The 25,800-nt window shown below is 42.4% G+C and overlaps 1 protein-coding gene across 2 annotated transcripts; it reads left to right on the top strand.

The window, feature by feature from the left end:
• The first annotated feature begins 4,369 nt into the window (after positions 1 to 4,369).
• PRNP (prion protein) lies at positions 4,370 to 23,267 on the top strand. 2 transcript variants are annotated; one of them, XM_060186862.1, is made up of 3 exons: positions 4,370 to 4,489; positions 7,300 to 7,390; positions 20,905 to 23,267. In XM_060186862.1, exon 3 carries the CDS (start codon positions 20,915 to 20,917, stop codon positions 21,695 to 21,697), a length of 783 nt encoding a protein of 260 aa, XP_060042845.1. In that variant the 5' UTR covers positions 4,370 to 4,489; positions 7,300 to 7,390; positions 20,905 to 20,914; the 3' UTR covers positions 21,698 to 23,267. The 2 variants fall into 2 exon arrangements, with proteins under 2 accessions (XP_060042845.1, XP_060042848.1); XM_060186865.1 differs by having other exon boundaries at positions 4,450 to 4,469.
• The last annotated feature ends 2,533 nt before the right edge of the window (positions 23,268 to 25,800 follow it).

Raw genomic sequence — 25,800 nt, 5'->3', positions numbered from 1 at the left:
AGGAAATTGGAACCTTTGATCTATAGTTCTTCAGAAATATAAGTGACTTACAATTGAGAACTAAATGTGTGTGTGTGTGTGTGTGTGTGTGTGTTGTGTGTGTGTGTGTGTGTGTATGGGGGGAGGCAGTCTTGTGGGAATGAGTCCTTAGGCTGTATAATCTGATGCTATATCCATGAAGACAGTGTCAGAATGGAGTTGTAGGACACCTAATTGGTTGGTATCAGAGAACAGTTAGGGTGCAGGAGTGTTACATACAAAAAAAAAAAGAAAATATTTATGTATAATAAATACTAGAAGAGGGCTGGAGCTAGAGCTTAGCAGATAGATAGGGAGTGCGTCTTCCCATGCTCACTCTGCCTAGGTTCCAGCTGCTGCCCACAGGGGAGGTGCTATGGTACCTAGAAAGGAAGCTTTGAGGCTGTGGTGTCTTTCCTCTCCCACTCTCTCTCCTCTTTCTCACTCTCACTGTCTCTCTGTGTATTTCTATCTGAATGAAAGGATAATAGGAAAGTAAAATCAACTTGTGTAAAGCCCCATCTCTGGGAGGAAAGGAAAAAAAAAAAAAAAAGACCACAAAAAACAGACTGTCTTTTTCTTTTGCCTGCATCAGCACCAAGGGACCTATTAGGAATGCAGATTCAGGAGTCAGCCTGTGGTACACATGTTATTATCCATAAGGACCCAAGTTCAAGCCCCCCAGTCCCCACTTGCAAGAGAGAAGCTTCATGAGTGGGGAAGCAGTGCTGCAGGTATCTATTTCCCACTCAATTTCTTTCTGTCTCTATCCAAAATAAGTAAATAAATAAATAAATATATTTTAAAAAGAAAAGGTCTGGGAAGCGTAATAGTTATGCAAAACAGCTTTCATTTCTGAGATTTTCATTTCAAAGGCTCTGGGTTCAATCCCCAGCAACACTATAACCTAGAGTTGAGCAGTGCTCTGGTAAAAAAAGAAAAAAAAAAAGTACAGATTCAGGGTCCAGATGGTGGTGCACCCAGTTGAGTGTATACATTACCATAAGCAAGGACCTTGGATGCATTGGATCGACCTTCTCGTGGTGCATCCCGTGAGTACCCATTCATTGGGGAAACTGACGATCCTTCCTAGCCGACTGAATCCACATGGATCCCAGTCACTTTCAAAGCCAGCAACAAGCAGCTCCTGACAGCTTTCAACCTGACGCTGTTGACTGGCTACGGAAGAAGGGCAAACGCTAGAAGAAGAAGAAGAAGAAGAAGAAGCAAGGACCTAGGTTCAAACCTCTGGTCTCCATCTGCAAGGGGGAAGTTTCATAAGCAGTGAAGCAGTACTGCAGGTATCTCTCCCTCTCTTTCTTAATCTGTCTTCTTTATATATCAATAAGTAAATAAAAACTTAAAAGAAGAATATAGCCAAGACTTTGTATATTAGCCTTTAAAAAAATAAAAAAGAAATGCAGGTTTGGACTCCATCCTAGATCTACTGCATCAGTATCTCAGGGGCAGAGCCCAGCAACCTGTGTTTTATCAAATCCTCTAAGTGATATAAGGTGAAGATTGAGAATTGCTGCTCTAAATCAGTGTTAACCCTGTTCACTTCTGATAGCTCTTCTTTTCTCCAGCTACACTTTCTCCTTTGATGTTATAATCCAAACATAGGACTTTGAAAACCATTCTACAAACTGACTACAGTAGCTCTCACCCCATCCTTGTGGGATATATCCCTCAAACTCCAGTGGATGCCTAAAACTGAAAGTAGTACTGAACACATATTGTCTTCTCCTACACATACAACCCTATGATAAAATTTCATTGATAGTGTCTTTAAACTAAGCTTTACAGAGCCACTCCTACAGAGAAGCCCATCCCTTGCCTAATCTGATGGGGTCACCCACTCCCAGTGATGCTTCACTGCCCTATCAGAATAAGCCACTTCTGAGGAGAATCGGTCAGGCTGTAAAAGTACTGTCAGCCTAGTCCTTATGTAGGACTGGTTGCATAGAAAGCAGCTCAGGCAAGCACTGCTGCTTAATGTTCATTTTTAAATGAAATGATTCAGCGCTCTGTCACTGAATCTTGTCCAACCCCAGTTGAGATGTGTCTCACCCATTACTTCTCCTTCCCAGCTGTCCTTGCAAGCCCCACCTACAGTCTGATAAATATCCCAGCAGTTTCACTCACATTCCTTGCACACCTGCCCAGGTTCTGTTCCACATCACTCCATTGTTAACAGTTCTGTGGGTTAGTTTCCTCCCACTGGAGTGATAGCAGAGCCTTACAAGTATTTAATCCAAACCTGTTTCCAGTGACTGTCTCAGTATTCTTTTTTTTTTTTTTTTTAGTTTATAAAATGGAAATACTGACAAGACTATAGGATAAGAGGAGTACAGTTCCCACCACCAGAACTCTGTATTCCATCTCCTCCCTTGATAGCTTTCCTATTCTTTATCCTTCTGGGAGTATGGACCCAGGGTCATGGTGGGGTGCAGAAAGTGGAAGATATGGCTACTGTAATTCTTCCCTGCTGATCATGGGCATTGACAAGTCCATCCATACTTCCAGTCTGTCTCTCTCTTTCCCTAGTGGGGCAGAGCTCTGGGGAAGCAGGGCTCCAGGACACATTGGTGGGGTCATCTGCCCAGGGAAGTCAGGTTGGCATTATGGTAGCATCTAGAACCTGGTGGCTGAAAAAGAGTTAATACAAAGCAGAGCAAATTGTTGACTAATCATGAACCTAAAGGCAAGAATATTGCAGATGAAGATTAGGGGTCTCCGTTTTGGAAAAAGCTAGTAGGTCTAGTTTAGCTATATTACAAGGGGCCCATGATTTTACTAGTTTTTGCCTGAGCCTGAGAGCTAACATGCAGGTGGACCCAGGTTATTGTCTGAGGAGATGGTGCCATAGCTGGAAATAGGACTAGAAAGCTGGATCAGAGAAAGAGTAGCTCCCAAATATGGGGAAAGTATATAAATATTGTTAACTGTAAACTCCATCAATTTAATCTGGGGTCCATATTCAGCATAGGAGTTTATATAACCTCTGCATCCCCATAGGTCTGAGCTCACATTCTGTAGTCATGAGTAAGAACTTCCAAGTTGCACCAATATCAGGACCCATCTTCGTCAGGTGGTAGGCGAATATGTTATTCAACCTCCCTTTGGAGAACGAAACAGTCTCTACCATTGTTGATCCACACTGAGGGCAAGGTCCTATGGGGGCCCACAACGGGATCCATTATGTTGTTCCTGATGAAGATGCCCAGTGACAGTGGAGAGAGGGCTCTATTTGATGTCTAGGCCCATCATGTCTGTGTGGGAATCTCAGGACTCCCTGACTAGGGGCCCATGTGATGAGGTGGCCTGGTAGTGACTAAAGAGTCATCAGTAAAGTATGCAAAGTACTTGCCCTTATTCAGCTTTTGTAGTCCTTACTTTGTCTGACATGGTTAGCTTTGGAGTGATTGAAGGAAGTGTAATTGGAAGTAGATTCTAAGGTCTCTTTTCCTATACAATTGGATGGAGACTTTTGTCCAGAAAGAATGGGCTAGGAAAAAAAAAAAAAGTTTTTTCCAGGACAATTCTGGTTTGTGTTCACTGGTCCAGCTTAATTAATATCAGTGCCTCTTTCACTCTCAAAAGTGCCCCAATTTGAGTATTAACATATGTGTGCCCCCTCCACCATCATTCTATCATTATCACTGGGTATCCTTTAAATAAGACCAACCCCATGTAATTTCCTAGCAGGAATAGTAAGCAAGAGTATGCCATATGTCTTTTTGTTTTGTTTTGTTTTTTACATTATGCATTGTAGTACATAACATTATACCTTAGTTACTGTGAAGAGTGGGCCTGTGAATTCATTTTTCAAATTTGTGAGTATATAAATCATCTTTCATATAAAGAACAGGAACTGAGTACATAAATGAAAAGGTGATAAGTAAGAGCCTTTCTAGACCCTACGGATCCAAGGATTTATATCAATATTTATAAATATTGGGCTCAATCCAAGATTGCAACATTTTCCCCCATTGTTGATATTTCTAGTTACCAAAGCTCAGGAATTGCTTCCTCATTATCTCACCTTTCTTTTTCTCGGGTTCTCCATTATGTAATGGAGAAATTAAGGCTTTGGGCCGAATTTCCCTTTTAGAGATGAAGTGCTTTTGTTTGTTTGTTTGTTTGTTTGTTTGTTTTTAACAGTCTATGAGCAATATCAGTCTGTGATGACGCCAACCGTGTATCTGTTGATTCACTTGTTTAACTGAATCCCAACCCTTTCCCCCCCCCCCCCCCCCCCCCCCCCCCCCCGGTGACTCAGCTTCCCTACAGCTTACTTAGCTGAGCGGCACCTTTTGACCTACAACCCGGCTCCGCCCCGCCCCGCGCCGCCCCGCGCCGCCCCGCGCCGCCCCCGCCCTTCCCCGCGCCGCCCACGGGCTCCAGTCGCTGCCATCGCCGTCCTGAGCGCAGCTCAGCTCCCGACTCCGGTAAACAGCCGCGCCACACGGTAGGCTCCGGGCAGAGGGCGGGGGTCCTGGGGACTGGGGCGCGGCAGGGACGCCGCGGAGGCCGAGAGTGAAACCTGGGGGACAGGCGGGTGGGCCGCGCCGCGGGCTTGCGGAGCGCTCGGGGGCGCGTCTGCCGGGGGTGCGCCGTGTGGCGCAGCCTTTCTGGCCGGGAAGCCGCGGATTCCCAGCGCGGGCGCGGGCGGCCGAGCCCCTCGGGCCGGGCGAGGTGGCGCCCCCCCGGCCGTTCGCTCCCAGCGAGCTCACGCTGTCGGGGAGCCCACGAGGGGCCGCAGGGGGATGCCCCGGCCTCCCCTCCATTCGCGGCTCCCGGGAGCCGGCCCGCGGAGTGCTCTGGGCGGGCTCCTCCCGAGGCCCGGGCTGCGCTGGTGGGGATGCGGGCGCAGGTGCCCGCCGGGGCCGGCGTCTGGGCTCGGGAGGGCCCCCAGGGCTCACGCGTCCTCCCGGGGGTGGGGGGGGGGGCGGCGGGACCTGGCGCGCTGTGCGGGCGGGGGAGGGGGCGCCCCGGCTCTCTCTCCCCCCAGGAGACCGTGACTCTCCCAGGCTTTGCCCTTTCTTGGCTGCCACTCTGGAGAGAGACAGCTCGACTGTCTGGGCCCCTTCCAGGGAGGGGATCCGGGTCCCTCTGAGAACCAGCCTTTTGTGAGGGAGTCGCCTCCACATCTGGTTATGAAACAATGAGGGGATAGTTTTTACTGTCCTTTTTCGTTCCCTTATTCTTTGTAGAAGCAAATAGGTTTTAAAAATATCTTGAGTATCCCCACCTAAACCATCACATCCACCTTCACCAGCTCAGTGCTACTCTTTCTGTTTTTTGAGTTTTCTCATCTGCAGATTCATACCTAACACAGTGCTGTTTATCTCCTCAGCGTGATTATCTTCGTGGCCGCATTGCTTTATTCCACTTACATCATCACAGTTTAATAAGCGGTTCCTACATGCTGACCATTTTGCAGTTATTCTTCCCTTTTTGTTTCAAAAAGCTCCAGGTAGAATAGGAATAATTGTGCAAGTTGCCAGAGGGAAAAGAGAGAGAGAGCGTTGAGTAATAAAAACGTCAGACTGCTGAAAATGGAAGAAAACAGTCACTGATGAGCAGGAACACTTTTGCCTACAGAGACACTGAGCAGTTTGTAGTGAGCAGCACCTAGAAGGAAAGGAAGCGGAGAGCTAGGATATGATTTGTATATTGTTTGTATCGGACACAAGTTTTTTTCATCCTTGTGAAAGGAGACTGTCAGGCATGTAATAGATAAGGAAATGAGCCATTGCAGAATAAATTGCAAATTAGCCAGATTGAGTTATCACCAAATGGCTATTAAATTTTCAAAATCAGAAGTAATAATTAAAAACCATGTTATTCAGATAGCCAAAGCACTTATATATTCAATTATGGGGAAGTGGCATGGTTTGGGTTAGAAGAATGGCTCTGCGCGGGGACAGATAGCATAATGGCTATGTGAAGAGACTAATGCCTTAGGATCCAAAGTTTCAGCTTTAATTCCCTGCACCACCATAAACCAGGGTTTTGCATTGCTGTGGTTAAAAAAAAAAAAAAAAAAACATAAGAAAGATGGCTCTGCAAATAACTTAGTGACTTTAGACGTCTCCACTAATTTACTAGTTTTCCCTTTATTCATAAAACAGAATTGACTGTTACTTTGACTATTTATGTAACTAGCCCTTGAAAATGTATGCATAACCTTTAGTCTTTTCCTACTCACACCTCATTGGGGATGTTGTGAATCAGTAGCAGCTTTTTGTAAACCAGTCTACAGATGCCTTAAGTTAAAAGGGTCAGCAAGATAACTCACTTGGCTAGTGCACTTGCTTTGTCACTGTGTACCACCCAGGTTTGAGCCTGTTTCCCACAGCTCTAGGGAGGGAAAGCTTCCCTGCTGTGGTGTCTTCCCCTTTCTCCTCTCTCCCTTTGTGTCTCTGTCTCTACCTGAAAAAAAAAATCCATCTCATGAAATCCTAGCAACAACAACAAAAAAAGAAGGTAAAAGTAGTGACCCAGAAACTATACTCCTAGGAATTTACCTGCAATGGAAGGAATAAATGAGAACAGCAACTGGAAAAAAAAAAAAAAAAAAAAAGAACCACATGCAGGCAAAGATTCAGAGCAGAATGATCTAAAATTTAGAACTGACTGGGAAACAGCCTAAATGGATAAAAGCAGAGGACTAGCCAATAAAATCATGACATGTCATGAAAGGAACATTATGTAACCATCAAAAGTCTTGATTTTGGTACCTCTGATAAAGGGGGAAAATGACATGCCAAGGTTCTGGTTACTTAACTGCCTGCATGTATGTGTGAAATCACTAACATGAAAACAGAAAATGAAATTTTAGGGCTAGGGAGATGGTTCCGTCTGCTAGACTTCCTTGACTTGAACATCTGAGGCCACAGGTCCAGTCCTCGGTATCGCCACATGCCAGAGCTGAGCCGTGGTCTGGTCGCCTCTCCTCTCATTTTCTCATATAATAAATTAATCTTTCAAAAGCAAAGTTTTAATAGAAATTATAGGTAATTGAAATTATATTTTTGTTTGCATTCCTAAAGAATATAATTTTCTCTGTGTATAAAAAGGAGAGTTAAGTGTCACGCTTGCTTTTTTTATTCAACTTCATTTTTCCAAATATTCTTTTTTCCTTGAATAGATTTATTAATGAAACCATTATGTATTATGTATGACATATGTAATTTATATATGGTATAAGGCTCTTCTTTTAAAGAACTAGTATTGGGATTTATTTATCAATTTTAACTTTTATTGTTGTTTAAGGACTTCTGGATATATTTGGACACCGAACAGTTTCAGTCAAGCCAAAGCATTCCCAGAGGCACAAATCCAGCTCAGCTGAGTCACAACAGAAGTACGTACCCTGATCAGAGAAGTATCTTGTGATGGTAAAAAAAAAAAAAAAAAAATTGCCAACTGTTATAGAAAATTAGGACCTGGAAAAAGTGTGACCTCAAATTGTTCTGGAGGTTCCATGGGTCTATATATGTAACTCAAAATTACTGTATCATTCTTACCTACAAAATTAGATCAATTGTGCAAAGCAAAGGCCTCAGCTTTCTTCAGAACCATGCTAAATTATGTAGGGAAGCATTCATTGTTAAAAATATAATAATGTGTTTATGCACCAAAATAACACTGAAGATCAGCCAGCTAACAGGGTTTTATGAGGTGAAAGGTCATCTAAGCTGTAGTTTTAATTTACTTACTCCATTCTCCCTTTTCAGATCTTATTTCCTCTTAGGAAACTGTACAACCCATCAACTACTGCCTATTAAACATTCAGAATGTGCCTGTGTCTAAGCCAATGATAGCTGCAGCATGTTACAGTAATCCTTTGAGTGGAGGGTGCGTTCTGCAGTTCTTACAACCAGGAGAATTATTTTCTCAATCAGTTCATTGTTTTTCTCCTGATATTGTGTTGTTGTAAAGGTCATTATATATAGATATAGATATAGATTATTTATTCACTTATTTTTAACCAGTGTACTACTCAGCTCTGGGGGTTGAACCTGGGACTTGGAAGCCTCAGGCATGAGTGTTTGTATAAATAACCATTATGCTATCTATGCTCATGATGTATTTTTTCTATGCAGAAATGAATCCTGACTTTCCCAAGAACCCAGTATGTTCTTCTTACTACTGTTATAGTTAATGTATAATTCAGGATCTCTTTAAGGGAGGTATGTGCCCTCAGTATAGCTCTTACTATCGGTATAGGTCTTACTTAAATCAGTATAGCTCTTACTGAGTTGCACTCCTGAGGACATGTCTCTGAAGACTGGTGAGAAGAGAGATTCCCTTGGGAGCTGTTACATAGGAACACCTTATATATAGATCTTGGAGAATTGGTTCCTGACCACTGAAGTAAAAGAAGTATGTCATTATGAGTGGAACGGCTTTTCCACACCGAATCATTTAAATAATCAGATCTAACGTGGAGACTGATTTTTACACACACACACACACACACACACACACACACACACACACACACACATCCTCCAGGGTTATCACGGGCTTTGTGCTTGCACTGCAAATCCACTGCTCTTGGAGGCCATCTTTTTTTTCCCATTGTTGTCATATTTGTTGCTGCTGTAGTTGTTGGATAAGACAGAAAAATTGAGAGAGATGGGGAGAGAAAGATGGACACCTACAGACCTGCTTCACTGCTTGTAAAGTGACCCCCCCCCCCCCCCCGCAGATAGGGAGCTGGGGACTTGAACCAGGATCCTCACATCAGTTCTTGTACCTCGTACTCTGTGCACTTAACCTGGTGCACTACTGCCAGACCCCGTTTCTTATATATTCATTTCAAAAACAGTCATCAAAATGAGCTCTTTTATGTATTCTAAGACATTTTGGGGTAATTTTTCTGAACCGTCTAGGTTGAAAGGCAGACTAGAACTTCCAAAATAATGTAAAATAAGAGTGATTGTATTCTTTTTTCATTTATTTTTCCTTTACTGGGAGATTGTTTTACATTCGACAATAAATACAATAGTTTGTACATGCATAACATTTCTCAGTTTTCCACATAACAGTACAACTCCCACTAGGTCCTCTGTCTCTTGTCTTTCTGTTTGTTTCTCTTGTCTGTCTGAAAAAGTTTGCTCAGAGCAATGAAACCCCAGTAACAACAAAACAGAAAAGATAGGGCATGAATTGTGTGTCTGTCTGTGAGTGGTTTTTTTGTTAATTGCCACCAGAGTTGGTGCTGGCACTACAAATCTGTCACTTCCAGCAGCCTTCCCCCCCCCCCTTTATTTTTATTTGATAGGGCAGAGAGAAATTGAGAAGAGAGGTAGAAAAAAGGGAAAGAGAAAGACATCTGCAGACTGTACTCACTTCTCATGAAGCGGCCCCCTTACAGGTAGAGAACGGAGGTTTAGACCCAGGTCTTTGTGCATAGTAATACGTGTGTTCAACCAGGTGCATCCCATTCACTTCATCACGGATAGTGATTCTAACAGCTTAAACAAAAATCAGAATGTATGGATTTCAACTGAAAACATTCCAAACCTGCAGAGATACTTGTAGGTTTTTTTGTTTTGTTTGTTTTGTTTTGTTTGTCCTTATTAATAGAATTCCTGACTTTGAGCCTTTCTTGTGTTCCCAAGCTAGTCCTTATTAACCAAAAAGAATTATTTTACTAAACTATTTAAAATTCGTGATATTTCCTTTTGGATTGGGCCAGTTTTTGTACTAGATGGCTGCAGTGGGAAGCCTACTGTTTGGATCTTGGCCCTTTACCCTCATTGGCCATTAGCACTATCTCTCCGATGAAGATGCCTGAATGCTTGTCTCTGCTGAGTTCCAGGTTCTAGTACCAATTGCCTAAACATCGGCAAAGTTAATCTGTCCAAGTTAAAACCCTTGGTTTTCTCTCCCAACAAGGCCCTCTGTCACTTCCACAAACTTGGTCAGTCAGCTCAATCCTCTATGCACTTTACTAGCAAGTTTTAATTTTTTTTCCTGCAAAATACATCTTTATTATGAATTTATTATTATTTATTTTATTATTAATTTATTATTATTTATTTTAAGTATATCTCAGTGCCCCATCTAAGATAGTGACAGCCATATTGACATCTGCCTTCAGTTGTTTCCTAATGGGTTTCACCATTTCCTTTGCTTGCTTCTCTGAATTCTCTTTTTACAGCAGTGAGGGCAAGCTTTGTAAAAGCACAATTCCAGCATGTATTGCTGGAGATTCTGAGGTCAGAATAAAATGCAAACTTTCTCACTGGCCCATGAAGTCCCATTACTCTGCCCCCACCCCTACTCCAGCTTCATCAGGCCCCTTGCCCTCTATCTTTTGTGGCTCCAAATATCTACATCCTTTATTATCCTCAAACTCTTCAAGTTAAAGATTTCACCACTGGGGATCAGAAAATGATTCACCGGGAGTCGGGCGGTAGCACAGCGGGTTAAGCGCATATGGTACAAAGCACAAGGACTGGTGTAAGGATCTTCACAAGTGGTGAAGCAGGTCTGCAGGTGTCTATCTTTCTCTCCCCCTCTCTGTCTTCCCCTCCTCTCTCCATTTCTCTCTGTCCTATCCAACAACAGTGGCATCAATAATAACAACAACAATAAAACAAGGGCAACAAAAGGGAATAAATAAATATTTTTAAAAAAAGAAAATGATTCACCATTAAAAGTACACACATGCATGAAAACTGGGTTCAAGCCCCCAGCCTCCACATGATAGCACCTGCACAGCGAAAGTTTCCTGAGTGTTACTTCTCGTGTATTGCCTTTTCTCTGTCTCTCTCTCCTTTTGTGTCAATCTTAGTTTAAAATAATAATAATAAAAGAATCCATCAAGAGTGGTAGAATCATGCAGGCATGAAGACATGATGCACCAACAAACATCCTGTAGGCAAAATAATAATACATGTCTTTTAAAGGGTCAGCTAGAGAGCTCACTTACCTGGAGAGTATGAGTGCTTTATCATGCACATGACCCAGGTGCAAATCCAGCCCCTGTTACACTGGAGGGGGTTTCTGTGCTGTGGCAACTTTCCTTCTCTCCCTCTTGTCTTGCTATTTGAAAAAGTCAGCTCAGAGCAGAGAAGCCCCAACAGCAACAAAAATAAAAATCACAGGTCTTACCACTGTGTCCTCAGTCCCTAGCATAATGATAGAACCTTAGAAAGCACATAATTGTTAAATGAAGCTATCTGATATTGTACTGTAAATATCACTATGGTATAATACATAATCTTTGTTTTTTTTTTTCTTTCCTCCATTTCTTCTCTAGTTACTAGGCAGCTCAAGGTCTCTGTTTCTTTAAAATGGGAATGTACAGATTATTGCATAAAAATGTTTGTTTCATTAATTCTGACATCAGGTTTTTTGTTTGTTTTTTAATAGCCAGAATATTGTTCAGCTCTGGTTTATAGTGGTGCTGGGGAGTGAACCTGGGACTTTTGGTGCCACAGGCATGAAAGTTCTTTTGTATAACTGTTATGCTATCTCCCAACCTAGCTAGCATCAGTTTTTGATAGCATTTTAAGAGAAAGGCAATCCATTTCACACAGATTTCTAATTTACTTTGTTCTTTTTTCCTTTTTTGCCATCAGGGTTTTCACTGGGGCTCGGTGCCTGCACAGTGAATCCACCACTCCATTTTTATGGCCATTTAAAAAAAAATTAATTATCTTTATTTATTTATTGGATAGAGACAACCAGAAATTAAGAGGGAAGAGGGTGAGAAGAAGAGAGACAGAGAGACACCTACAGCACTGCTTCACTGCTTACCTGCAGGTGGGGACTGGGGGCTGGAACCCGGGTCCTTGCACAGTGTAATGTGCGCTCAACTGGGTATGCCACCACCCGGCCCCATTTATGGCTGTTTTTATCTTTTTTTTTTTTCTGTTTGACAGGACCAACAGAAATTGAAAGAGGAGGGGAGATAAAAAAAGAAGAGACAGATAGACACCTTCAGACCTGCTTCACCGCTTGTGAAGCAACCCCCCCTACATGTGGGGGTTGGGGGCTCAAACCCCATTCCTTCCACGTGGGGTATGCGTGCTTAACCGGGTGCTTCACTGCCTGGCCCCCAGATTTCTAATTTATAAAGCACAGTTGGATATCGTTAACTTTTCTGAAGTTCTTTCACCTTTCTCACTACCAATATAGACTTATTGTGTTTTCCAAGGATATTTGTTTGTGTATTGTTATTATTTTTATTTTTACACTTCATAGTTAGGTCGTTAACCCAGGGAGAGCCCACTTGTGCATGTAGTGTTAAGAACCCACTGTTATTTTCCCCCAGTTTCCCCAAAGTGTCTGCTATGCGAAACATTCGTACTCGATTGATCTTGGTGCCTACTTTATTGTGCATCAGGTCACTGAAAAGAGCATGCTGCCCGGGGCTTACCACTGAGCTTGCCTTTGTTTTCTCTCTTCTGTTGCTCTGTTTCTAGACTTCTACCATATGGTCTTTATTACTGTTATTTAGTATTGTGATTCAAAGCCTGATAGGGCCGATTATCTCTTTTCCTTCTTCAAGTTGAGTTTGCCATTTATAGATATTTCCTTCCTGTTATGAACTTACTAAACTCCTCAAATAATTTAGTTAGGAGGTTGGCATTAAAAAAATCAGAGGTTCATTTGAAGGGTATTGGCAAACTTATACTACTTTTCCCTGGTCAAATACCTCTCTATTTTCACAGATAATCTTCTTTGTTCCTTATGGAAGTTTTGCCTCCCCCCCCCCAGCCAAGTTAATTTCTAGGTACCTCACAGTTTGGCTTGCTCTCAGGAATATTCTTTTCTTTTCTTTTCTTTTTTGCCTCCAGGGTTATTGCTGGGGCTCGAATCTACTGCTCCTGGAAGCTATTTTTTTCCCTTTTGTTGCCCTTATTGTTTTATCATTGTTGTGGTTATTATTGTTGTTGGATAGGACAGAGAGAAAGGAAGACGGGGAGAGAAAGATAGACACCTGCAGACCTGCTTCACCGCCTATGAAGCGACTCCTCTGCAGGTGGGGAGCCGGGGGCTCGAACTGGGATCCTTTTGCTGGTCCTTGTGCTTTGCGCCAGGTGCACTTAGCCCGCTGTGCTACCACCCAACCCCCACTCTTATGAATATTCTATTTAAATTGTTCTTTAGTCAAATCACTGTTAATATAGAGAAATGCTATTGATTTTTGTAGATTTATCTTGTCTCCCACAACCTTGATGATTGGTAAAACCATAGTACTGTGTCTTATATTATCTTCGTTGATTTTGTTATTTTTTTCTATGTATGTGGTCACAAGTAATTGTGAATAATGATAATTGGGGCTTTTTTCCTTTGTGTGTGGCATTAGACAGGATCTAGTTTTGTTTTAGTTTTTTGCCACCAGGGTTTGGGTCTATTGCCTGCATGACAAATCTACTGTTCCTGATGGCTTGTTGTTATAGAGGTTGGGAGAAATAGCACAGAGGGTATCTCTATCTGCCTACAAGCTGCCTCCAACCACTGTTTGACCTGTTAAAAGGAAACAAACAGCCCTCCTCAAAACGTAAGTTAACTCCTGAGGCCTCCTCGGCACTGGAAAGGGTTAACCAGGCCCTCCAGGACATGCACCTTGTTCGATTCTCCCGGTAAACCTTCTAATCTTCAACTCCACCCCCATAGTAGTAGGGGCATTGTGGCAGAACCATGGGGTTCTTGAATGGCTTCACACGCCAGTAGGAGGAGCTCCAAGACTCCTCACTGAGATAGACGCGTTAGCATTCATGGTTCACCAAGGGAGAAATAGGTCTGTGCAGGTCTTAGGGAAAGAACCGGATTTAATTATTCTGCCCTTTTCTCTCACAGATACAGAGCGGCTCATACGCCATCATTCCCGCTTTGCCATAAGCTTCGTGGGGTTTCCAGGACAAATAGATAACCATTTTCCTTCCAATAAATTGATAGCTTCTTTACCTCTTTTGCCTCTACTAGCACCTAAACTTTTCTCTCGAGATCCCATTCCCTCTGCTCCTACAGTCTTCACTGACGGTGGAAAAAAGGGAGCTGCTGCCCTTATATATTACACAGACAAGCAATCTCCTAAACCTCTCTTTACTGAGCTTCCTGAGAATTCCCCTCAGTACAAAGAACTTAATGCTGTTTTCCTTGCATTAAAAGCTGTACACAGTATCTCTTTATTCATGCAGGACGCAGCGCAATCTATACCAAGCTAAGCTAAACTAAAAACTACAATCTTGTCCTTATAAATATACTAGCCCAGCAGGGTGGGAACAGGATGCGACGCAGAGGGTGGAGAGAAAAGTGACTGGTGAAAATCAGGGTATGACAAGGAGAGGGGGTGGAGCAGGCAAGAATTCTACCACTGAACCACCAATGCCCTGGAGGGAGGGTGGTGCTTGTTAACAGCGGTTATGTAAATAGAATGAAGTGGTTATGTAAATAGAATAGTGTTAAGCAGGGGGGATTAAACCAAATGAAACAGAAGGGGTTTTTAGAAGCATACCAACAAGGGTAGAGGGCAGGGGAGCTGGGGGAGAGAGAGATATGCCATCTGCTTCTTTGCTCATGAAGCTTCTGCACTGCAGGTGGGAACTAGGGGCTCGAATCTGAGTCCTCACATAAGGTACTTTGTGTGCTTTCCTGGTTGCACCACTGCCTGGCCCCTGGACATAACAGTTCTATGACCATGGACAGCCTTATGTTCATTTATGTTCAGAAGCCTTGTTTTGCTTCTGAACATAAATGAAATGCATTCAAAGGTTATCTGATAACTATGGTTGCTGTTTTTGTTATGTAACCTTTCTCAAGTTAGAGAAGTTTCTTCCTCCTCCTTCTAGTCAGCTAAGGATATTTTTCTTAATGTTAAGTCAGTATTGCCCTTATTTAAATGTCTTAAAATGTACCAGAGGCCTAGACCATAAGCTGACCATTGACAGTGTTTTAAAGGAATAGTGTCATAGCATAGCCAGGGACTCAGAAACCCAGTCTCTGTTCCCAGCAACTTCATTAGTTAAACCTTTGGTCACAGATCTATCACTTGACCTTGCCAATCTTGGTGATCACATTTGTGAAAAAAGAAGTTCTGGTCAAATAGTGTATGGTCTTCTTAGTTTTATCACAAACAGAACAAAAGATTTCTTGAAGAAATTCATGTGAGTTGAGTCTCCTGTCTTTAAAAATGAGTGTCTATGTCAAAATGTAATTATTTCGAAAACCTTCCATAATGGTCTTGCCTTAATGGAATCTGTGATTATCCAGAGTTCAGTTTTAATACAATGCTGGCCAGCCACACATTTCCAAGACTCTGATGCCCTAATGTCTCAATCTCCAGTCTCTTTCCTCAACTCTAGACTGAAGCAAACTACCTACCTTTATGTCTTGTTCCACATTTAACTTGATAATTGCCTTGCCAAAGTCCAACTTTAATCTTCATCCAGGCCTGGGTTCCACCTGTGTTCTGCTCTGCACTTAACTAGTCTAGTCTCTTGTCTCTCATACTGAGCACCAAACTCTTCAGAAGGAAGCTCCTAAGCCAGATTCTCCATTTTCACCAGATTATCCATTTTCTTCATTCGCCTGGCCAAAGCCACAAGCTTCTGTCTCTGTCACTGTAGTTGCTTCCTCACTAACAACTCCTCCCCTCCCCTCCCCCCTCCTCCTTCTTCTTCTCCCCCCCACCCCTTCTCTCCACAACTGACTTTTGACAGTTTTCTTCCTAAAAGAGAACTCTTTAGCAACTCCCTAATGCCACCAGGATCAAACTCACATTATCTAACATAACATAATTTGACTGATCGTGTAATTTATCTGCCAACCTTTGATGCCCGTAAGAATGAAAGAGGCACTACACTAGGTGTAACTTTCTTTTGTTTTTAAATTTCTTTACTGGATTAATAGTTTAATAGTTTATAGTTGACAGTAATATCCAATAGTTTCTACATGCATAACATTTCCCAGTTTCCCACATAACAATTCAACCCCCACTAGGTCTTCCTCTGCCTGTGTTCCAGGACCTTAAGCCCCCCACCCCCACCCCAGAGTTTTTACTTTGGTGCAGTACAACAACTCCAGTCCAGGTTCTGCTTTGTGTTTTCCCTTCTGATCTTGTTTTTCAAATTCTGTGAGTGAGATCATCCCATATTCATCCTTCCGATTCTTACTTATCTCACTTAACATGATTCCTTCAAGCTTCGTCCAGGATGAGGTGAAGAAGGTGAATTCACCATTTTTTAACATAGATGTTAATAATCGTTAAGTCCTCCTGATTTGACTGATCCCCTGAGCATTTAATAGCTGAGTAGTATTCCATTGTGGATATAGACCACAACTCGTTCAGCCACTCATCTGTTGTTCAACAAACACGTGGGTTGCTTCCAGGTTTTGGCTATTACAAATTGTGCTGCTATGAACATAGGTATACACAAATCTTTTTGGATGGATGTGTTTGGTTCCTTAGGACATAAGCCCAGGAGAGGAATTGCAGGGTCATAAGATAGGTCCATTTTTAGCCTTCTGAGAGTTCTCCAGTCTGCTCTCCACAGGGGTTGGACTAATTTACATTCATTCCCACCAGTAGTGCAGGAGTGTTCCTTTGACCCCACAACCTCTCCAGCATATGTTGCTGCTACTTTTTATGATGTATGACATTCTCACAGGAGTCGAGTGATATCTCATTGTCTTTATTTGTGTTTCTCTGATAGTCAATGACGTGGAGCATTTTCTCATATGTTTGTTGGCATTTTGGATCTCTTCTGTGTTGAATATTCTATTCATAACCTCTACCCATTTTTGGAAGGTATAATTTTTTTCTGAGTTTGGCAAGCTCTTTATATATTCTGGTTATTAGCCTCTTGTCTAATGTATGGCATGTAAAGATCTTCCAATCTGTGGGAGGTCTGTTTGTCTGGGTGATGGTTTCTTTTGCTGTGCAGAAGCTTTTTAATTTGATGTAGTCCCATTGGTTTGTTTTTTATTTAGTTTTCTTTGTAATTAGATTTGTTTCATTGAAGATGCCTTTAAAATTTAGACGGAAAAGAGTTCTACCAGTGTTTTCCTCTAAGTATTTGATAGTTTCCGGTCTAACATCCAAAGGGTGTTGGAATCTCCTACTCCTACTGTGTTGCTGTTAATATATTGATGTAGCTCTTTCAGTAGATGTTTGATGTATTTAGATGGCTTCTCATTGAGTGCATAGATGTTAATAATCATTAAGACCTCTTGATTGATCCTCTGAGCATTAAATGATGTCCATCCCTATCTTTTTAAATTTTATTTATTTTAATGTATATTGTTCAGATATGAGAATAGCTGTTCCTGCCTTTTTAAAAAATTTTTTATATTTATTTACTTTCCCTTTTGTTGCCCTTTTTTTATTATTGTTGTAGTTATTCTTGTTGTTACTGATGTCTTCATTGTTAGATAGGACAGAGAGAAATGGAGAGAGGAGGGGAAGACAGAGAGGGAGACACCTGCAGACCTGCTTCACCACCTGTGAAGCAAACCCCCTGCAGGTGGGGAGCTGGGGACTCAAACCAGGATCCTTATGCCACGTGCGCATAACCTCCTGCACTACCGTCCGACTCCCTCCAGCCCTTTTTTTGTGATCCATTGGCTTGTATTGGTTTTCCATCCTTTCACTTAGAGTCTGTGTTTGTCTTATTGAGTTAGGTAGAATTCCTGCAGACAACATCTGGTTGGGTTGTGTTTTCTGCTCCATCTTCCTACTCTGTGCCTTTTAATAAGTGAATTCAGTTCATTGACATTTAACATTTATTGCTATTACAGAATGAAAATATTTTAATGCCATTATGGTAGATTTTTAGAATGTTCTGATATATGGCATGTTTATAGTGATGTGATTGTTTGTAGGAGACCTTTCAGAACTTCTTGCAGGGCAGGCTTGGTGATAGTTAACTAACAGGTGTAACTTTCATAAGCACTTCACATCATCTGCTCACCTTGCTGAAAGGTCCTTTGTTACTCGCTTTCCACCCCTCCATTGCATCTCCACTTCCATGAAACCCCTGCAGCTGCCAGACCTATCTCTGCTCAGTAATGTGTGCACTCAACCAGCCCCTTCTATCTCCACTCTGAATCCTCAGTGGCCCCTTACTCTGTGACATCATTATCGGCTCATGTGTCTACTTGAAATCATGTAGCTGCCCTCACAGCCTTGAACAAGGCATGTTCAAATCCTCATCTCCCCTTCTGCCTTTGCCATTCCTGGTAACATATTCCTCCAGTCAGTATCTCACATGCCTGCTGGCACATGATATAAATATTTAACTGAGCTGAAGATACCAGACCTCTGACTTTTGCAGAAAAAAAAAATATATATATATATGTGAAATGCCATATATGATTCACTTTAGGTAGCCATTGTAACTATTTAGTTTTTTAGTTTGGCTATTTCTTCTGCTTTAATATAGATGTACCCACACTCATTCATTCATCCAGCCTATACTTTGCATGTTGTTCATCAGAGACTTTGTCAAGGCACTAGGGACACTGCTGTGAGCAAAACAAACTCCTGCCTTGAAGGACCTTACACCACTGTGAGCAGTAAGTGGACATAAATAGTAGATGCCAAGTGGACTAGAGAATAGTGAAGCAGGGTCAAGAGAGGACAGAGACTGCTGTTTCAGGTGGACTTGAGCCATTTAAATAACAAGTGAAAGAACCTTCTAGTAACACCCCTCTCCCCCATTCCCCAGCAGCTAGAGTAGAGGCACTGATACAGGAAAGTATATGTCAGGTTTGAAACTCAAGAGGGAGGTTGGGGAGAGACAAGCTGCAAGAGCCAGGTCTTGTGGGCCCAGCCAGCATGGTCAAGACCGTGGATTCTATCCTGAGCATGATAAGCATGCTGTGACCTGCATGCTGAAAGACTCCCTCGGGCTGCTGAATGCAGAGCACACAGTAGTAGGGTCCAGAAGAGGGGTAAGGGGTGGTTGCTGACTGGAGACTGTCAAGAGGACACTGAGAAGTGCTGGAAACTTCAACTGAGACAGTCGTGTTTGGAAACTGAACAGCTATGGGGTTGAGGATTGATTTTCATCTTAGAGCCTAGAAGATTTGCTGATAGACTTAGTGTGTTTTAGGAACGGAAATTCAAGAATAGCTCCAGGAAGTTTGCTAGGTGTGGCTCATTGAGGTGAATTGAAGAGATGTGGACAGAAAATCCTTTAGCTTGGTTGTTACTGACTCGTTCATTCCTTCAAGGTGTTTGAGCCAAACTGGGAGCAGCTTGGAGAGCTGGGGCCAGAACACCTGGAGCAGAGGGGTAATAGAGAGATGTGGATGCAGAATTGAGGCTTGTCAGCATGTCGCTAGTCCCTGTCCTTCCAAGCCTTCCCCCAAAGAGCCTGTAAAAAATCCTGATTGACATGATTTATGCAGTTTAACTTGGTTTAGAACTTTCAAATGTTTTTTTTTTATTTACCTGTGCTATTCCTGTCAAAACATTTTAGTAATGATAGTGAAACATACAGGATGTTAAATTCGTCTGATCATACTCAAATGTTTCCAGGTTAATCCTTAGCTCTGAAGGGTGTGAAAGCACACTTTCTCACTATTTGGTACCACTTTATCTGAATATAATCCCAGTTCTGAGGAGACCAGTGGTACAGCAAGTTGCCATATTTGTGTTATAGCACATCATGATATTTTGGAGCATATCGTTTGACATGGGGAGAGAGAGAGCAGTAGAAGCCATTTAATTACTATCTACTGTGTGTATTTTATTCCTCAGCACCAAGCACCCAGGATAAATGAGATCTCTAATCTGAACAGAGATTTGAATTTCATACATTCTGCAGTAAATAACAAACTGCCCAAGATACACGGTTTGTTTTCTCCTAAATCCTAGCTAGACCTTTTCTGTAGGGCATACTTATTTTGTACCAACATCTAGAATTAAATAAGTGACTCATAAATCATTAAATACTGAACTGAAGCTCAATTCAGTGAGTGACACACTGCAGATCTTGAGAACACAACCATCCTTTGAGAAGCCCCACATATCTATTCATAGAAAGATGAACTTATGGCCTTGCAAAAATTGTGCGTGCTTCTGATTTAAAAAAAAAAAAAATTGTATTGAGGATTCCTTTGAGGAAATCTTGTTGGCATCTATCTGTTTGGAAGAGATTAATCCCTTCACTCAACAACTACTCATTGTGTGTCTGCTCTGTGCCAGGCACTGCCCCCAGCCCCTGAGGAACAAACAAGGGAGACTCATTTCCTGCTCACATTCCCACAGAGGCAAGAAGATGTGAACCAACTATTCCCAAAACTTTAATAACTGCAGCATCCATACTAGATATTAGTCCCAGAGACTTCCATAGGGCCCACAGAAGGGTCCACACCATGGCCCTCATGGCAGTCCACACAGCAGCCAGAGATGTATCTCCATGGGTGACCGCTCAGGTGTAAGGGAGTGAAATGCTTACTAGTCAGTGAAGGGTTCCCCTAGCAGTAGTGACCTCAATAATTCCTTAAAACAGCTGAATTGGCACAGCTTGCAAGGTCCCCACAAGATTGTACTCAGTTATAAGAAACACTGCTAAAAAGAAGCTTCAAGTTACATTGTTTATAGGTATAGTTTACCAATCCCAGTCAAGGTACAGCTTACCAAGGTTATTTTCACCTTTGACAACCTTTCTGGCCTTCCACTTTTATCAAGTCCCTAGGAAACAGAGCCAGAAATTATCTCAAGGTCAAGTTTGTTCTTCAAGGAGAGTGTGTTAACCCTTTATTTGTAGTGACTTATGTCAGAAGTGACAGCAGAGGACAAGTACAGTCTAGAGAGCAAGGATGACTGTGTGTTGTTGCTTTATTCGATCCCTCAGTGGTTCCAACTTTTAAACGCAGGGTACTGACAATATCTCCACTTTGCAGATAAGTCATCATGGTGAAAAACCACGTGGGCTGCTGGCTCCTGGTTCTCTTTGTGGCCACATGGAGTGAAGTGGGCCTCTGCAAGAAGCGGCCGAAGCCTGGAGGATGGAACAGTGGGGGAAGCCGATATCCTGGGCAGGGCAGTTCTGGCAGCAACCGCTACCCACCCCAGGGTGGTGGAGGCTGGGGTCAGCAGCCCCATGCTGGTGGAGGCTGGGGTCAGCAGCCCCATGGAGGTGGAGGCTGGGGTCAGCAGCCCCATGGAGGTGGAGGCTGGGGTCAGCAGCCCCATGGTGGCGGAGGCTGGGGTCAAGCTGGCAGCCACAACCAGTGGAACAAGCCCAACAAACCCAAAACCAACATGAAACATGTAGCAGGAGCTGCTGCAGCTGGGGCAGTTGTTGGGGGCCTTGGTGGCTACTTAGTGGGGAGTGCCATGAGCAGGCCCCCCATCCACTTTGGCAATGACTATGAGGACCGTTACTATCGTGAGAACATAAACCGCTACCCCAACCAAGTGTACTACAAGCCGGTGGATCAGTACAGTAACCAGAACAACTTCGTGCATGACTGTGTCAACATCACAGTCAAGCAGCACACCGTGACCACCACCACCAAGGGCGAGAACTTCACTGAGACAGACGTCAAGATAATGGAGCGAGTGGTGGAGCAGATGTGCATCACCCAGTACCAGCAAGCTCGGGCCTACCACGACGGGGCCAGCGTGCTCCTCTTCTCCTCCCCCGCTGTGATTCTCCTCATCTCTCTCCTCATCTTCCTGCTAGTGGGATGAGGACAGCCTTCCTGCTTTTCTTCTGTTACCAGGTTAGGAGGAGGTATCTACCTGCAGCCCTTTTACTGATGGTGTCTTATTCCCGCTTCTCTCTTTGTCACCCATAGGCTAGTACCCTTGGCACTGGTGGGCACTGGGAAATGTAGAGCAAAAAATCAGAATGCTAGTTATTCAAGCCTTCGATTAAGATCTTCATAGGCTATTGCTGATGCTGAGTGAGTTAAGAGTACCATGGGCAGATAGTTCTTGGTTGGTTAATGTAGACTTATTTTTTATCTAGAGCAATGGATTGAAGCCAAAAAAAAAAAAAAAAAGTCTCTAAAATACCTTTGCTGAAATACCCCTAGCTCCTTCCCCGACTCTATAGAGCTCAGTATCCTAATGCCCCATCTGTCTTAGTAGTGATTTTGTGGTAATCTGGAGGCATTTTTCTCATATGTTTTAAGGAAATATGGCTGAATTTCCTTCAGCTTAAGCTGCATTTCGGCCAAATGTGGAAGGAGGCTTACATGATGCTTATTCGGGAAACAAAGCTAGAAATCCTTAGCTCTGGGGCCACAGGCTCAGCTGCAAGAGTACCTGTGTCTTTGTCTACAGAAAGCTTTGATGATGTTTTGCATTTTGCTGTACAGGCCATACAGTAGTACTTTCATAAAGAGCAAATATTCATGTGACTCTAGACCTCTGGAAGAGGATATTTTGATAGGGAATAAATATAACTAATGTAGTCTGGAAGACTTTGGGAGCTAAGATACCCTGTATTTAGGAGTGGTTCCCTTGAAAGCAATCTCTCATTTCAGATGTTTAAAGTACCTACATGTTACATTCCTTTCTTTTGCAATTTAAACTGTAATTAAGGCAATAAGAAGAAAAAAAAAAAAAGAACTTCTGGATTGAGATCAAATTTCCTTTGTTTGCCTGGAAATCAAATTTTGGTATTATTTGAGTAGAACCAGGATATTTTTAAAGTAGAGAAAGCAGTAGATAAAAACACTGTCAATAGAGGATTATGAAATGGAAAAATACACAAAAGAGATACTTGCATTTATTCATTGCTGTTTCATAGTTATAACTATATCTTGGTTTGGTTGTGAAGGAAATATGATCCATTCAAAAATGAAAAGAAAATATGTTACTGCTATTTAAGGTAAAATTATTTTTTAGATTATTCAATATCATCACTTAGCAAATATGTATTACTATTTTGCAATGTTACTGGCTTACATTGTGCAGGTATTCTGTGTAAAAAATAATATACATATTGCATATGATAAATTTAGAAGTTTTGTTTGGAACAGTTAACATCTAAAGTAATGTACTACTTATTTTTGTAAAGTACTAAAATACTCAGTTGTAAGGTACTGAAATACTCAGTTTGTGAAGAAGCCTGTTTTGTGTGGTCTTTAGGCTTACAGTGCACTAAATAGTTTTGTATAAGGATCCAAAGTGGTCTCAGAATATGCATGTACTTTATATTTTCTATATTTGTAACTTTGCATGTACTTTTTTGTTGTATAAAACTTTATAAATGTTTAATATCTGACTGAAATTAAAAGGGAGTCAGGCTGAGCATCTTCTGTGGAGTTTGTAGCTACGTTCACTCATGTATGCCTGGTGTTGCCAATATGGCTGCAGTGGTACATGCCTGTTCTGCGCCTGCCCTCTCCTCCTAGCCTCATGTCAGACTACCCCTGCTGCCCTTCACATTGTCCACAAGTATCCAGGTGTCCCTGACCGCCGGGCAAATGGCAAAGGCACCATTCCAGTATAGGAAGACAGGGCTGGCATGGGAAGCTTAAATTTTCTTTGTTAAAATGAAACAAACTCTTAAGTACCTACTTTTGCCCATTTCCCCTGCAGTTATAAAATAACCTCAGATCTTGTGATCCCTAGTGTCAAGTGACTAATGATTCCTTTTGGATCAAAATCTAACCATTTAAGTTTACTTTGATTTCTCACAACCGTTGAACTCATTCTGCAAAGCTCTGCTGCCTTCTTTCCAAGTAAAACAGTGCCCAATTCTTTCTCTGGGTGTTTCTAAATACTTTGTTCTGCAGCTGTAATTTACGGAGAGGAAGTCATCACAAGAGTTGATAATGGTGGGGCATGAGCACATGTTACAATGCATAAGGACCTGAGTTCAAGCCCCTCGTCCTCACCTGCAGGGAGCAAGTTTCCCAAGTGGTGAAACAGGGCTTCAGGTGTCTCTGTCTCTCTTCTTCTCTATCTCCCCCTTCCCTCTCAATTTCTGGCTGTGTTTATCCAATAAATAAAGATAATTTTTAAAAATTAAAAGGTTGATAATGATTGAAATCATACTTTTTTTAAATTGTCATTTTATTTTATCTTTGTTGTCACTAGGGTATTCTCTGGGACTCAACCTGCATGACAAATTCACCACTTCTAGTGACCACTCACCGTCCTACCTCCCTGTCTTTCTGTCTTTCTTTCCTAATTAATAAGACAAATTGAGAGGGGAGGGGGAAAGAGGAAGAGAAAGAGAGACACCTGCAGGCCTGTTTTACCACTCATGAAGTTTTCTCCCTGTAGGTGGGGTTTGAGGGCTTAAACCTGGATCATTTTTTTTTTAATTTGTTTATTTAAGGAAGGAGACATTAACAAAATCATAGGATGGGGGGGTACAACTCCACACAATTCCCGCCACCCAATCTCCATATCCCATCCCCTTCCCAATAGCTTTCCCATTTTCTATCCCTCTGGGAGCATGGACCCAGGATCATTGTGGGTTGCAGAAGGTGGGAGGTCTGGCTTCTGTAATTACTTCCCCGCTGAACATGGACGTTGACTGGTAAATCCATACTCCCAGTCTGCCTCTCTCTTTCCCTAGTAGGGTGAGTCTCTGGGGAAGCTGAGTTCCAAGACACATTGGTGGGGTCTTCAGTCCAGGGAAGCCTGGCCGGCATCCTGATGGCATCTGGAACCTGGTGGCTGAAAAGAGAGTTAACATACAAAGCCAAACAAATTGTTGAGCAATCATGGACCCAAAGGTTGGAATAGTGGAGAGGAAGTGTTGGGGGGTACTCACTGCAAACTCTAGTGTACTTCTGCTTTCAGGTATATATTTGCACTAGTTTATGGATACGTGTGAACATACGCTCTCTCTCACAGAACCTGGTCTATATCTAGGTTTTGGGACTTTGTTAGGAAGTGAACCACCTGGGATGGAATTAGAGAATACCATGAAAGGAAAGGTCTCACCTGAGTGATGAAGCTGAAGGGTTGTCGTTCCACACCTGAAGTCTCTGGACACAGTCTGAAGTGAAGCATGCTGGGGTGGCACTTGTTGCGTTGTTAAACCTAGATCCTTGTGCATGGTAGTATGTGCTCACCCAGATACACCACCACCTGGCCCCAAGATCATTATCTTTGTCAATGCCTTAGGAAATACCAATGTCCTCCCGTGGTCAAGGAACCAACATTGTATTAAAAATGGGAAAAAAATTAAGAATCACTGTCCTTCACAATGCTAGTAGAGCAGATAAAACAAAGTCAAAAGCACTGTTCATTTATGTATTATGAACCTCGAAGTTGATTCTTCATGTAAAAACTGATTTCCACACTGCCTTTTACACCATTCTGACTGTTTGATAAAAGTCATTATCTGCCAATCATTTCATATATATACATATATATGTATATATATGGAGAGAGAGAGAGACACGTATTCTATGGAAAGTCTTCAAACATCCAAAGCATTGGAGGCCAAAATGAATAACATCTAGCTGTATCTTTCTCAGGCCTCCATGTTTTCTTCTTGTTAGTTCTAACTCTTGTGAAAGTTGTACAAGAGGAATTTTGGGAGAGGGGGACTTTAAAAATGACCAATGGAGAAAAATGGTTATGCAAAAAGGGTTTCGTGCCTGAGACTCCAAAGTCCCAGGTTCCATCCCCAGAAGCCAGAGGTGAACAGTGCACTAGTGGAAAATAAGAATAGCATAGGGTTAGCTTACCAGGGAAGATGCCTGCTTTGCCATTAACAGATTCAAGACCCCACCTTACATAACACTGGGGGGTGGGATTTGGTGTTGTGAGGTTGTGTGTGTGTGTCTGTTTCTAGCTGGAAAAAAAAAAAGGCTCTGCAA

This window comes from Erinaceus europaeus, chromosome 1 (assembly GCF_950295315.1).
Source record: "Erinaceus europaeus chromosome 1, mEriEur2.1, whole genome shotgun sequence".
Lineage (NCBI taxonomy): Eukaryota > Metazoa > Chordata > Mammalia > Eulipotyphla > Erinaceidae > Erinaceus > Erinaceus europaeus.
The sequence above is the reverse complement of the archived record's forward strand: the minus strand, read 5'-3'. Positions and strand labels throughout refer to the sequence as shown.

Excerpts from the sequence above, each read along its gene's own strand:
- PRNP (XM_060186862.1), top strand. The coding sequence starts at position 20,915 with ATGGTGAAAAACCACGTGGGCTGCTGGCTCCTGGTTCTCTTTGTGGCC.